Source organism: Sylvia atricapilla, chromosome 4 (assembly GCF_009819655.1).
Source record: "Sylvia atricapilla isolate bSylAtr1 chromosome 4, bSylAtr1.pri, whole genome shotgun sequence".
NCBI lineage: Eukaryota > Metazoa > Chordata > Aves > Passeriformes > Sylviidae > Sylvia > Sylvia atricapilla.
In genome coordinates this window covers 5,724,200-5,739,457 of record NC_089143.1, presented here as the reverse complement: position 1 = coordinate 5,739,457, position 15,258 = coordinate 5,724,200, and the positions used below count along the sequence as shown (strand labels likewise).

Sequence of the window (15,258 nt, the reverse complement as noted above, 5' to 3'; positions counted from 1 at the left end):
TTCCCCGGGCGGGTGCTCGGCACGGCAGAATGCTGCCCGAGAGGGGGGCGAGCGCGACAGCACTGCGCGCACATTCACCCACCGGGCTATGTCCTTTTTAATCTTTAACCATTCGGTTTGGGGGCTTTATTACGAGCCCGAAGGAGCCACCCGGGAGCGCTGCCCTTCCCCGGGGGGCGGGGGAGCTGCTCACCTGCGCCCATCCCCGCGGCGGGGCGGGGGCGCGGGGCGGGGCCGCCTCTACTCCGCCGCGTCCCGCGGGGCTCGGGCATCTCCGCGCCGGGCGGTGCGAGCGGCGGCGGCGCGGGGATGGAGGGCGCGATCCTCGCCCGGGAGCTGGCGCGTACCCTGCTGCTGCTGCTGCTGCTGCTGCTGCTGAGCCTCTTCCCCGCAGGTGGGAGCCGCGGGTGGGCGCGGAGCCCCGCGGGGCCGGGGTGGGCACGGGCGGAGGCGGCGGTGGGGAAAACTTCGGCGCTGGCGGCCGCTTCCACGGGGCAGCGCCGCGCCGGGGGTCGGGCATCGGCCCGCGGTGTGCCCGGCATCGCCCCGCCGCTGCCCTTGTGGGACGCCCCGCCGGGGGAAATAAAGTCCTTTGTTTCCCGTGCGCCGGGAGAAGGGCCGGCGGGGAAACCTCTCCGCCCCCCTCCATCTCTCCGGCCGGGCTGTTTTGACAATAAACTATCCGGGGATCAGGACAAAATGTCCCCGCGGTGAAGTGCTCGTTGAACAATGGGCAGGAACGGCGTCAGGTGTCCAGCGCTGTGCAGCGCGGTGCAGCTCCCGGGGCCGGCTGGGCTCCGTGTCCCCGGGTGGGCTCCGTGTCCCGGGTGGGCTCCGTGTCCCCGGCCGGGCTCCGTGTCCCCGGCCGGGCTCCGTGTCCCCGGCCGGGCTCCGTGTCCCCGGCCGGGCTCCGTGCCCCCGGCCGGGCTCCGTGCCCCCGGCCGGGCTCCGTGTCCCCGGCCGGGCTCCGTGTCCCCGGCCGGGCTCCGTGTCCCCGGGTGGGCTCCGTGCCCCCGGCCGGGCTCCGTGTCCCCGGGTGGGCTCCGTGTCCCCGGGTGGGCTCCGTGTCCCCGGGTGGGCTCCGTGTCCCCGGGTGGGCTCCGTGTCCCCGGCTGGGCTCCGTGTCCCCGGCCGGGCTCCGTGTCCCGGGTGGGCTCCGTGTCCCCGGGTGGGCTCCGTGTCCCCGGCCGGGCTCCGTGTCCCCGGCCGGGCTCCGTGTCCCGGCTGGGCTCCGTGCCCCGGGTGCAGGGCTCACCGCCGGACAGGGCATCGGGGCTGGTCTGTCCTGCCACTGACCGACCTTCGTGGGGAAGAGGAGAGCGACGGCTGCCTTTCAGGCCTGCCGGGGGTCAGCTGGTGCTAAAACTTTGGTGTGTTGTAGGTTCTTTTCCACGCCTTTTTTAAAAAGGGATTTATTTGCTTGATCTCACAGCCCTGGAGCACGGGTCTAATGGTTTTAAAATACTGCATCTGGCTGCAGAACTGGGCAACTTCGCACGCGGCTTTCAGAGGCGCCGTGCATCTACGCGCGTGGTTTGTGAGGCTTAGGAGGCGTTTGGAGATGTCCAGGGGAAGGTGCTGGAAGGAGGTCGCTGCTAGACTTGGGAAGGAATTTGGCCACGGGCACTGAAGTCTGACGGGAGATAACGTGAAAGGTTCTTTGGCTGCTTATCTGGGAAGGAGCCGAGGATCCAGGGAAGCGATGCACAGCGATAGGTGTTCAACGTCTGCTGCCACCAGCAGAGAGGAGCTTTGCAGAGCACCCCGTGTGACACAGACAGGGAGGGTTCCGCCAGCCTCTGCCCGTGGGGAGCAAAAATACCGCCAAAACACCAGAAACTAGCAGTAGTGACAATGTACACTTCTTCATTGCAAAACACTTCGCTTTAGGATGCATTAATGGTTTCGTTTAGGTGACTTTTTTGTTTGCTGCTTTTTGCTTATTGGTAATCGGAGTAAGTGTGGTATCTGGCAGTTTGGGCTTTCCTATTTAGAAGTAGCCACATAAGGCTGCAAAATGCTGTGGCCAGAGGAGTGGGAAAGTCTCTGACCAATGAGTTATTCCTAGAAAGAAATTTTAAAAACGTTGTAATGATTAATACCTGCCAACTTTCTATACTTCATGCATTTCTTGCCTGCACTTTAAGGTTATCCTTCATCATATAGTAAGGCTGTCCTTAAGGAAAGCTTGGGAAACAGGTCGCCCTGGCAGCGTGTCCTGGAGGACAGAGGTGCAGTTTCCAGAGTACTGGAGAAACAAGGAAGGAACCTTTCTCCCAATCTTTTTCCTCATTCTGGGTTTATACACTTGTGGGAAACTTCAGGGATACATCAGACAAAACCTTGTGTGAACAAAACCACACCATGTTGTAAGGAATAACTTGCTGCTGCAAAAGACAGCTGTCCTTGGGTGTGTATGTGCATCATCTGTGTATCACCCAGATGTAGGAGTATTCTGGGCTGGTTTTGTGGTGCTGGGGGAGGTATCAGCATGATGGTTCGAGTCCTGGCAGCGGCATAGGAAGATCAGAAGTGACAGGCAGGACAGAGCTGACGTGCTGTTCTGGATTGCTCTAGAGCTAGTTTGACCTTGTGTTACTTTTGGGTTTGCCTCTGTGCAGACACTTGTCTGGGATGATCTCTGACAGTCGCTGTTGAGACCTATCCTGTTTATCAGTATACAGATTTATAATAAGTATCTTTTTTTGGCGGTCGGTCAAGAGCTTCTTCCTTTGGATGCAAACTGGGAAGGAGGGTGTAGAAAACAACTTAATGTAGCTTCTCAAAGGGTGAACCATTCATCTTTTCTCTTCATAATCCCTTCCTACTTTTTGTTTTTCTTGCTAACTAACGTGCTTCCATGCTTCCTTCCATTTGGGACTTGCCTCGTTCTCATTTTGATGCAATATTCTGGAACAATCTTTTCTCTCTGCTTCTCCTGTCCTCCCTCAAGGCTCTCTTTGTCCCCCACCATCCAGTACCCTGCCAGAGTCTTGCATTTCCATCCTGTGGTCATGGAAGACAGGACATGGTTCCTTTCAGCATCCATCAATTTATTTTTTTTTTCCAATCAGCTGCAGAGTAATAAGAGACTCTGCCTGTGCCCAGAGGGAAGAATGTCTGTTTTCATGATGCTCCCTGCTACCTGTCTGCCATGAGGGAGAGGAAGCTTGAAGGAGGAAGATTGAATTTGATGAGGATTCTGATTGCTGTCTTTCAATCACTGCCTTGATCCCCCTCAAGCCATCTGAGTATCCTGCCTTTCCTACTCCTGTTTCCATCTCTGCTCTCTCCTTCTCCTTCTCCCCTGTGGCAGTGCAGAGTCTCCTGTGCAGAAATGTAGCCTAAGGCCACTGCCAGGAGCAGAATGGAAATGTCAAAGATTGCTCAATATTCAACTCTTCTTCCTTGCACTGCCACTGGGAACCCTTTCCCTGCAAGTGCCTAAGTGATTTTTTTGTTCAGGCTTTATAATAAAGAATGTGACAAATTTGGCAAGAAGTGAGGCTCCCATTTACATCCTGTTTAAATACCATTCACAGAGACCGAAGGCATTTCCATGTGCTTGTTTTGCCAGAGAGCCTCTTGTCAACAGATGACTGCAGCTGGTAGTACTGTTGGGTTGTGTTGGCTCTCTGTGGGTTTTCCATCTCCTTTCAGCTCTCCCAGTGATTGTCCAGACAGTAACAGTTCTTTGCAGGTGCCTGAATTAGGCAAAGGATCCTGAGTCACCTCCAGGAGGGACATGCTGCACCAGGATACAGGTGGAATTGGAAGGGATATGTCTTTAGCATGTGCAAACATGAGCTAGGAAAGGTCTTGGGAGAAACATCTGGGTCATATTCCAGTCAGTAGGAGGTTCTCCCAGTGAAGCTTGTCCTTTCTGCTCTCTGGTCGGTTCTGAGAGGCTGACGGTGTCTCTGTAGTATTTGGATTTCTGTCTGAACTACAATTTATTGCTACTGTAAGCTATTAGAAAGATTTTTAAGGCATGTTTGGAGCTGCCAAACTAAATGCCAGCTACTAGGCATTTGTGTTTTGAAGGAAAGCTGCTTTCTAGTCTGAACAGTAAACAGTCTGATGGAATCTGAAGGTAAGGAACAACAAATTCTGGATTAAACAAGAGCCCACAGCATCAAAGAGTTTAAACAACATATATGTTTACCTGCAATACACAATGACTGATACAATCTCATATCAGTCTTGTAGAAGAGAGGCAGTAATTGCTCAAGGTTAAGTCACTTTTCAGCTTTTTTTTCCTCTGTCCATGAAGATGAATGCCATTACAGAGCTCAAGTGTTACACGCTGTCTTGCTCTATGGATGTGACACATGATTTTACAGATGTTGTTTTCTTTTTCATCTAGTACAAACATCTTCCAGGATTTTGACTCATTTCCTTAAGTCTCTTTCAGCTGTTCAGAGAATGGCTGGAGGAAATGAGGTCTGATATCCTAATGCATTGCATTTACTCTAAGTACCTTCTCACTTTAAGTACAAAGCTTTACCTTTTTAAAATTTCTGGGTGTCTTTCTGACCATTCCCATGCACAAGAAACAACCTGCAGATGTTTCTGTCCCTTAGAGACTCAACTTCCCTGGCTGGGGCTTTTCAGCTGTAACAGAGTTTAAGGTGTTCACTTGCAACTTTAGGCTGGAGAGAAGAACAGATGCTGTGGCATCTAAGGAAAGTGTGTTACATCTTTTGGTCATTTATTTTAAAAAGTCTGAAGAGAACGCACACAAATTATGAGACCTTGCCACAAAAGGAATTTTTAAATTACAATATTCTTCTATATGCCTGTATTCTATAGTACTGTGCTTGGCTTTTCCAGTGACTTTTAGGAAACTAGAAGGTTGTTTTTTTTTTATTCCAATAGGCTCCTGTTTGACAATGAATCCTGCAAACAGTCATAAATGAACGTAATTTTACGTGTGTGAGCAGTCCCCTTGGCTGGCTGCCAAACATAATGACAACTGAAGTGCATTGTCTGTCCACTGGCCAAGATTGCTGCCGTTGTGGTAAAAGCATAAGGAGAGTGTAAACATCTGTGTTTGAGGGGAGAATGTGACTCCTATTTTCTAGGGGATACCAATTAGAAAAGCTCAGTAAATGTTATTCTCTCAGTGGATTTCCTCTTGGGGATTCTATTGATTTATTCTGAAAACACAGGTTTTGAGATTTAATGGATTTTTAATGGTATTTTTCATGTTGCAGAAGTTTGGTTGGTTTTTTTTTTTTTGTTTTACGGCATGTAAGGCTCTTGACTTTGACAACAAAGAGGCATGTAAATAACAGACAATTTTCTAATGTTGCTACCATGCTATGGAACTTGTAGGCTGCTCCATAGGGATCATTCCTGGAAATTGAGCTAAAATGAAGCATCACTGGGTAACATTAGGAGCTACAGGGCTTTTTTGTCACTGAGGAGGCTGACTGCATTAAATGTCTATAATTTTAAATGTCATCTTGGCAGCTGAATCTGTGATCACGTAACACAATCAAATACCTGATACGGAGAAGAATTCTCTGGTCAACCAGGCACTGGCAGTTGTACATCTTAAGTGATAAAGAGGCTGATTTAAGTTAAGAAGAGATGGAAACTGTGGCAGGCAAATGTGAAAATCAGCAAGATGCATCTCTTAGAGGTTCTCCAGAAGCATGGCAAATGCCAGGTTAGTCCTACATCTCCTGTCTTTTCCTGTCAGTCACTGGGTGAAGCTGTGCTCATCCTGGGTGACCATGCTCCTCATGGGGGACCAGAGGGCTGCAGCAAGTCTCCTCTGAAGACAGGCAAAGAGTGCTGGGGTTGTTCAGTCTGGAGAAGGCTGGAGTGGATTTGTTTTCCAGAAAGGCACCGTGCAAAGGCCACACACGAAAAAGAAATCAAGCTTGTTGGTTATAACCTGTCATTGAGAAGCCTGCATGCTTTGAAGGGGTGGAAAATCCCAGTGAGCTGTGTAATAGAAGTGTTTTGGGTGTTCACATACCTAGGCCATTCAGAACAAACTAGATTCCTGCTGACGGGTATCCTGAGATTTAAAACCTGCACCTGGCTCTCTTACTTAATCTCAATTTTTTTTTTTTTGTTCAGGAGTTAATGGTTGCACTGGATGTCAATGCTGAATGTTTTATCTGCAGGCCTCAGGACCTGCAGAAAGTTCATTCTTTGCTGAATGAAACGTGACTTCGTCATGCATTCATCTTCTTCCTGCAGCTGGGTTCCTAAGAGACATGGCAAGTCTTAGGGAGCTGCCATAGACCTCCCTGGGTAAGGCTGGAGGAGAGCTGCAGGCACCTGGTGTGTCCCCAACTCTTCCTTGGAGTCAGATGGAGCAGATCTTCCCCACGCAGACTTCTGTCCTAACCTGCTCTAAGGCAGATTTGGCCTGCAGACTCTTACCACCTGTTTTTTTCTTGTAAATAGTTATTAAAGGTCAAAAGCTTCTTCTGATACCTAATCTCCCTGGCTGGTTGTTTAATTCCACCCTTTTATTCTTCTGATCTTTTGGATATAGTGAACTACTCACCACCATCCTTTTTATAATCATATTTTGGCACACCGACAATATAAACCCTTCAGCTTCTCTTTTCTATGATAAAGCTTTTTTCACCTTTTCTTTTGGAATGTCTTCTGTAATAACTCCTTTTCCTCCTGCTCTTCTCAGCCCTCTCAGACTTGTTTGTGTTTCATTCAGATATGATGTGTAAAATTGACATCTGACTGCAGATGAGAAATGCAGTTTTTCCAGGTTCAATAAAATAGTTACTTCCCCCGTACTATGTGCTTCAATTTGATTCAAAGCATTGTAAATCTGATTTTAATCATGATTTAAATCAGCCAACAGTAAGCCTCATTTTAACTGTTTTGCATTTGTACTTAATCATTTTGCAAAGAAAGGTTTAACCTCCTTTATTACCATTGAGAGAGAGTTTTAATTAAATATAGCCCTTGCAGTTAATGTTATACTTACTTTGATTAATCACTGTGCCTGTATTTAAGCAATTATGTAGCTTGTTATACATACACTGATCCTGATTCTTCATGTGTATGTTTTAGTATGAAAATAGAAAATGTTGACATTTCTTGTATTAGCTAATTGATTTTTACTGATGATTTGCATCGATTACAATGAAGGAAACAAGAATTCCGAAATGTTCTTCCGTTAGATAAAAAATAGCACCACATAGAAGCCAGCCAATTGAGAAGAAAAAACTCATTGAGAAATGTTTTGAAATAAAGAATTAATGCCTGAAAGGCCTATCTGTAGTCAAAACTGGTGGCTTCTAATCACTGTGCTACAAAAATTTTAGAATGAGTCCATGTCATTCTCTCCTTGTTCTTGGAATAGCAATGGAAAGAAACATCCATGGGTTTTTTTTTCAGCTCCAGATCAGTAGCTCCTCTTTGAATGGACTAGTTGCTTAATTGAGTTGTACTGAATGAACCAAAATAAAGGAAATATTTTCTCTGCACCTGCTAGGAAACTCCAGATGCCAAAGGCTGGTTTATTGCTGTAGCACAACGTACCTAAAGGTGCTCAGGGCCTGACTTTGATGAATCCAGTAGTTGTATTATCTTTAAAATGTTGACAGCAAATGTACAGCTTGAATAAATTTTTGCTCTTATTTTTTTTAATGATTGGAGAAGCTGTAAATTTAAATTTACGTTGCATTTTCAAAATCACTGCTGAGTATTTTTACCTTTTCGGAGGAAAACGTGCATCATAAAAACGCTGTGATTTTACTTTTCATGTGATATTAAATTAAGTATGCAGCTTAACAGGGTAGTTTTACCAGAACTAGTTCTGTTTATGTGCCTTATATACAATTTCATGTCAGGATCTGATCTTGAGGCATTCATTTTCTGCTGCTTAGTGGCTGGCTGATTCTCTTCTTCACTTTTGGTGCTTGCTTGCAATTGTCTATGCCATGGAGGTGCTTTCTATGCCTGGATGAGCAAAACTTTTGTACTTTGAACAGAACTTGTGTTATCTTCCACAAAATAAAAGCTTCCTCCCGGCAGTGTTCATTTTAACACAAGCTGTTGAAGTTTCCTATTCCATAGCATGTCTGACTTCCAGGTATTATACATAAAATTGCTGACTTTGCAGTAGTATTAATGTTATCATACCTAGGATTTGAGGTATGCAGCACAATGAAAGAGGTCAAATGGAAGGAGCCTGAAGTAAGCCCTGTGTTTATGGTCTCCTGGAAAGTAGATATATTCAGAAGAGATGCTGAAATGGAATTCCCTGTTTAAGCAGGCACTCAGGCTGCCCTCCCATTAAGCAATCCCCTGTGTATCTCCTGAGCAGGAGGGAAGACTGCCTTTCAATAGGTAGTTACCTATATCTATGCAATGTATATGCAATTTCTGATAAGGCTAATTAAAGTAAACTAGAAAATAAAGTACAATTTAAAAGCAAAACCTACAAGTTGGACTTCCCTGATATTGGAGATGAAGTTCAACAGCCAAGTTATTTCTCTCACTGCCAGAAGACTGAGGAAATGAAGCTGAATTGTCAGAAATATATCCCAGTCTCTGTATTCAAAGCACTTCTATCTAAGACAACACCAGTGACAGATATTGCTGGCTGGTGGTGTGATTGTCTGAGGTGAAATTTTTCATCCGGGGTTGTTCTGAAAAATGTACCAGTGACTCCTCCAGAAATTCCTAGTCATAGTTTGAGAAGGCACATGCGAAGATACTTATCTAATACACTGGGTACTTCACTGAAAAACAACTTAATAGATTTGGGTTTGTCTGTAAAACAACGCTTTTACAAGAATTTTTTACCAACATCTTCACAGAAAAGTTTAAGTCTTGTTTAGACAAGGGCAATCTAACTTCTTGCAGGCTTGTCAAAAATCTCTGAATAGATACAGTTAATTTATATGGACAAATGTGGAGATATCCTAAAACCTGCCCATTAAATGGATCCTGTGCCATGATGCAATGACATTTATTTTAGTAACACAACTATATAAATGCTCTATCTTATTACTAGACCCAGAATTTTTCTCATTAATCTGTCAGTTCTTTCAGTGAAGGAAAAGAATACAAAGTATTATGGACATAAAAGATAGCTGTGTCTTTTCTGCAAAATTTGGTGAACATGTTAATCTGAAAGTCTTGTTTATTGCTGTAATCTTCTAGGAAAATGTACTGAACTAAATATCTAGAGAAAGTAAAAAGCAGTCTTCCTCTTTGTGGTATTTAATGTGGTCCATCATTCGAGCAGTGATAACATAATTATGCAATTATTGGTATATTTTCCCTCTGGAAGCCTTATGTAGATGATTACCAGTGCACCTTTTAATGAAATTGCTACTATTTGATAAAATTACTGCCAAGTCTTGAAATAATTAGAATTCTCATTGCCAAAAGTCTTACATCTCCTTCCTCAGTTGAGCCTTTTCCAAACAGGCATTAATTCAGATTGCAAAACGATTTACTGTTCTGCAGTTTTCTCATTTCTCTTCGTTAAAATTACCTTTTCACTGCATTTCAGAAAACATGCTTTCAAGCCTGTGTTGCTCATTACAAGGAACCATTCGTTCAAAATGGAAGTTGAAAGACACTGCACCTTTTAATGTAAATGTCAGCAAAGAGAAGTGAGAAGAAAGCCATTAAGGGAGTAGATGGGATGCTTGACAGCTGAATATGAATACACTATGCATTAGTGTGCCTTTTCATGCCTTCTAATCATTCTCCATACTTACTTCATAATTTGTTTGTTTATGTGTCTAACAGCTGACAAAACTAACCGTGGGAACAGCTGGTTAATAAGTAATTTTGGAAATTAGAGGGAAGAAGGCAATAATTCAGTAAGAGTAAGGATCAGTCTAAATGTATAAATCTCAATACTGACAAGTGCTGTGGCATACAGCTGTTTTTTTTTGTTGTTCGTTTCTTTTTTTGCAAATCTACTTGTGTGTGTACGTATATACATATTTAGCTGTTCTCTGTATTTGTCTTTGAATAAGAATTACCAGGTAGTTGTTGTAAGCAGAGACCATTCTAGTTATAAAAACAAAACAAAAAACAAAACAAAAAAAACCAACAACAACAAACAACCTGGCAGGTCAGTCATGCATTTGGTTTGGTTTTTATTCTTTAATACATTTCCTGTAGATTCCTTTCATGGTGGGAAGTTTATGTATAAGAGACCACAGTGCTTCAATGTAATATAATGAAATTAATTAATCACCTAGCATAGGTTGTCACACATACTACTTCAAGATAAGTGACTGGGCTACTGTAGTGCACATTGTACTCCTTCAAAAAAACAAACCCTGAAACAACAGGAAAATGCCCCAAAGCCACGACTTTTCGAAAAAGGAGGAATAAGGGAGGTACCATACTCAGCCTTGGAAAGGAACACGGTGTTGGATCCTGCTGTAGCCATTGAGCCTGTGTGCTAAACTAGAATTATATTCAGCTGTATGTCTGCCTTTGACAAATGGCTCTATTTGCAGAGTGAAGGATGCCTGTCAGAAAGGGCAAGCTGCTCAGCAGGCAGGAACAATAATAGCCTGTTTGCATGGCTGGGTTCTCCTCACCCCAGTAAGGCACATAAAGCCAGTGGGGAGGAGGAGGGTGGGTTGTGTCTCTGGAAGGTGCAGTTGCCTCCCCCAGCCCCTGGCCTTGAGGGGATGCATGCACAGGGCAGCTCTCACATGGTTTTGGAGGTCATGTGAGGAATCTGCTCTAAGCCAGCTTCTGAAGTACAGGAGCAGAGTCCTGGGAGCTACATCACTAATTGGTGTGACAAGACCCCCCGCAGGAGGATCTGCTGGCTTCCACCCACAAGTCACAGCTTGTCCTAGATGCTGGTGGTTATCCTGTCTGAAGATTCTGTTTTCTTGGAGAGTGGGATGTACAGGGTCCGTAGAGCTGGCTGGATTTGTCTTCTTGCTACCGTGTCTTCTCTGATACTAGTGATGTCAGGCTCTTCCTGATTAACCACATCTTGTTCTGAGGGGGGCATCACCTCTCTCCAGATGTGCCTGGGTGTCCCCTCAGTCTCCTGAGCTCTTTTCACTGCAAGTGGTAAGCACCAAGTGCTTCTTACTTGTTCAGTGAAGTGCCCTGCCAGGACATGAGGTGTGTCATGGGGCAGGTCTGTGTAAGTGGAACCCCAGACTGTGATGCTGGAAGGTTACCGTGGGCTTTCAGTGCAAAGGGGGGTGCCTCACAGCCCCAGCCTCTGTAGTTCCTCATGCCCATGCCTCCACAGACGATAAAGACAGCCTTTGTTCTAACCTCCTGCCACTTCCTCTCTTGGGTTTGCCATGGGTGGGAATCAGCTGGCTGGTTCCACACTTGCTCTTTGTGTGGGAGATCTTCATTTCTCCTCGATGCTGTTCGCAGATGGAGTCAGCTTGGCTGTGCCTTTGAGCGCTGTGCTGGTGAGCTCCCGCCTCCTGCTCTCCTCTGCCCTTCCTCTGCCCCCTTCCCTTCTGGGGTAAGGGGGCAAGCAGGGCTGGGTGACAAGACAGGGGTTGTCCTCATGCAGCTGGGTAAAAGTCAAAGCCCTCATTAAGCCTTTACACTGGTTTTCTGCCTGTAATGTATAGCTTCCAAGAATTGAAAACTTCAGAGCAAGCGCAACCTCGCGAGCTCTTAATTTTTTTGCTTGGAAAACACAACATTGAAGAGTCTGTTGGTCAGCAGATAGCACAGACCCTGGGAGATGGGTTAGAAACAAACCGCTTCGTTCTGCAGGGAGGTGTAATCAGCCTTCAGTATTGTGTCCAGTGACAGATAATTTTTCAGTCTCTGAAAAGAAGTTGGGGCAGAGGAGACAGCAAGGATTTGTCTTTCAGATATGCTGAGAGTCCGTGACACTTGCAGGGACAATCACGTGTTGGGTATTTTTTGGTCTGTGTCTTTGAGGAAGACACTAGTGTGGGTGTTGATGTGGCTGGTTTATTTGGCTGGCCACCTTTTCCCTCACAGCCTGGCTGAAACGGGATCTCATGTAGCTTTCAGATCAAATAATTTAAAACTGACATTTGCCATTGCTAAACTTTCATCTAACATAAGGGAGAGTGTCTGTTTAGTGAAGTGGAACGAAACAAGTAAGCATATGATAGCGTCTCTTCTTTGAAAAATCTGGGAGGTTTTATACATCAGAGTAAATTCAAGTTGTTCCAGGGCAATTAACATGCACGTTTGACACTTTATATTTTTCCTTGGGGCATGAAATGGCAGGACAAAGAAAATGTAATTGGAAGGATCTTACATTTGTGTCCATCATAGCATATGTCAGCTGTCATAGTGGCTTTGACAAATAAGAGACAGAGTTCGAAAGGTGATATTCCTCAATTAGACCTGTGTGTAAATACTCTAAGAGAAGATTGAGCGGGCTTCTGGCTAGGACCTATGCACTTGTATAAAAGAGATAGTTTTGCTTCTGCTCTTCTTTCAGACCTGCAGGGGACTTGTGTGTCCAAAAACATGTTCATTTTTTCCAGCAGTGCAGGGTATGCTGAAAGAGGATATTACTTCCCTGCAAGCCATGTCTTGCTGATATCCCTGGACCACTGCATCTACAACACTGCCACTACTTTAACTGATAAAGCCTATCTCTTGTTTCTGCTCTCTTATGTTGTTGCAGATGAAAAACCACGGTGAGTGAGGTCTGTGTGATAGCCCTTGAAATGAAGCCAGTGCCCAGAATGCACGGGCACTGAAAAAAATAGTCTCTCCAGCTGTATCCAATCCCCACAGTCTTACACAAAAGTTGTGGACATTGTGTAATTTGAAGTTTAGCTCCTCTGTGTATTTATGATAGAAAAACGTTAACTGCTTTAGAAATCGTGGCCAGGGATCAGGTCATGGTCAGGTCACTGTTTTCGTTGCGCCGTGTTTGTGCAGCTCAAATGATGATGAGTATGAGGGATATGGACAACTGCAAGGGGGAAAAGGCAGAAAAGAAGAGCTTTGCCATGCCCTTTCGATGTGTCCCAGCCCTTGGGGAGGCAGGGTGAGGGATTTTTTGCCCCTGCTGAGCAGCAGTGACCCTGTTGGCAGGGCACTGCCATCCCGTGGGCTTGGCAGAGAGGCTGGCACTGGATGTGTGCAGGTTGTGACTGTGCTGTGAAGTCTCACTGTCCTTCTGCCTTGGGAGATGTTTGACACGACATGAAAGTGGAAGGGCGTGGGATAAGGCACAGGGTTTTTTGTTTCATTTTTCTTTGGAAGCAATCTGTTGTGTTATAGAGCTGCCACAAACTTCTTGTTCCTTTTAATGCTTAGATAAGAGTTGAAAGAGGAAGCTGCCGCAGAGAGACTAACCTGTTGGCCTAAGGTTGTGCAGGAAATCTGTGGCAGAGCTGGGAATAAAATCCACAGTGTCTGACTCTTCATTTTATTCCACGGCAGTCCCACATCCTTTGTTTGCTTGGCAGCTGGAGATGGTTTCCAGTTGCTTGTGAGCTTGATGTGGACTTACACCTGATGTGCTCTTCCATGCTACAAGAGTGTTGTGCTGAGGCTGAAAAGCTGCAGCATGAAGTGTTTTTTTTCCCAGGATGGTTCACTCCTTAGAGTGAGCTTTTGTTGTTTGCACATCCCTTAATTGTTACAGGAACATTCTGCTGTCCTTAATCATATCCCTGCAGTTTGACCTGCATTTCCTATCAGTATTATCTAGAGCTGTTTGATTTTCTAATTCCTCCAGCCTGATTTTCCCAGATGTTCCTTCTGTATGCAGAATTCACAACTGCTCTACTCCTCCTCTTTCCTCCTTCTCTCTTCATTTTAATATATTCATATATTCTTTTTTCAGTTACACAGCCTTGTTCTCAAGTGATTCCAGCATTGTAGTTCTTAACTCAAGTTTGTTGTACAACAAAGAGAAGTTAGGGCTGTGGAAGTGAAGCTCTTCAGCTGTAGGACTCAAATTTAGAATGTCCAAAATGGAACTTGGGTTGTCCAACTCTGAGCTTATAAGTTTATTTTAGTTTTTTTAGAATTGTATTTGTTTGCCATTATTAGTGTATTTTTGTTAGCATCTAACACCCTCTAGTTGCCCTTGAGAAGAGCTCTAGAGGGTCATCCAGAATCCCAGTGTGGTACTCTGGCTATGCACTGGTGGGGAATGTTGAATGTCACAGTGGGATCCACAATCTGTGATTTTCAGTGGGATCATCTGCCCCACTTGAGGCCACAGGACCCATGTGAACAGAAGACAGGTTTCCTCTCTCCTGCTTGTCCTGAGTTGTTCCTGTGATCAGGTGGGGCCTCCCTGAGATGGGGACACTCAGCTGACGATTGAAGTACTACTCCACCTCCTTTTCAAAGGTGTAAAGAGGTGGAGAGAGGGTGGAGGCATGCCCAGGTGTGGGGTAGGTAACAAAGCAAGGATGCATACCCACACTTGGAAAACTTCAGCTGGGACATAGCAGTGGGTTTTTCCATCCCATTGCTCAGAAAGTTTGCAGTCCTGCTAGTGACTGGTAAAGCCATTATCCTGCCCGAGCTGAACCCAGAGCTCTGGGAGGAGACAGCAGGCACTGTATCATGGGCTTTGGCACCTGGACATCTCACACCATCTCTAGCATATATATTGCCGACACAACTGATTCCTGAATTATGACTCTTGGTGCCATGGCCATGGTTACATGGTTGATGTTACTGGAGTCCCCAAGAGCAACAGGGAGCCTGGAAAGAGCCCCATCACTGGGGTGCCATACAAATGGAGCAGTCTCAGACACGAGTCTGAGGAGAGATGATGAGAGAGCAGATGGACACATGCTGTGGGGATTAGTGCACAGGATTAGTGCCCAAGTTGTTAGTTAAACTCTCAGATTTCTGTCACTTAATTATTCCTCCAAAAAGAAGATACAAAGTCATTCTCATCTTTCTAAACACCGTTTTAATTCTGTTTTTAAAGACAGATGATATTTTGGTGCATAATGCAGAGCAGATCTAATAGTCATTGTGTTTACAACTGGTTGTCCCTACACTGTCATAGTTTTTTTAAAGAGGCATTATTTTCAGAAGACAAGAGGAAAAAAGCCACTTTACACTCTGGGAATCCTTAGCACGAGGCATTATTCAATTTGTAAATTGCTTTGCTGATAATTCATAGATTGCATAAAATGAACTATAGCAAAATAATCTTAAAATATGAGTGATGCTTCACCACATTGTGCTAGTCTCATAGGTTTGTTTTTACAGTTTTGCTATATAATGTATTTCTTGTGCCTCTGGACAGGTCACGCTCTGCTGTGTTGTCTACTACCT

At 45.2% G+C, this 15,258-nt stretch overlaps 1 protein-coding gene across 1 annotated transcript in view; it reads left to right on the top strand.

Moving 5' to 3' along the window:
• The first annotated feature begins 245 nt into the window (after positions 1–245).
• Positions 246–15,258, top strand: part of KIT (KIT proto-oncogene, receptor tyrosine kinase) — a 55,067-nt gene continuing 40,054 nt past the window's right edge. The window contains exon 1 of the mRNA XM_066316988.1: positions 246–394. Coding sequence (XP_066173085.1) covers positions 310–394 — 85 coding nt within the window. The 5' untranslated portion in view covers positions 246–309. The remainder of the gene's footprint in view (positions 395–15,258) is intronic.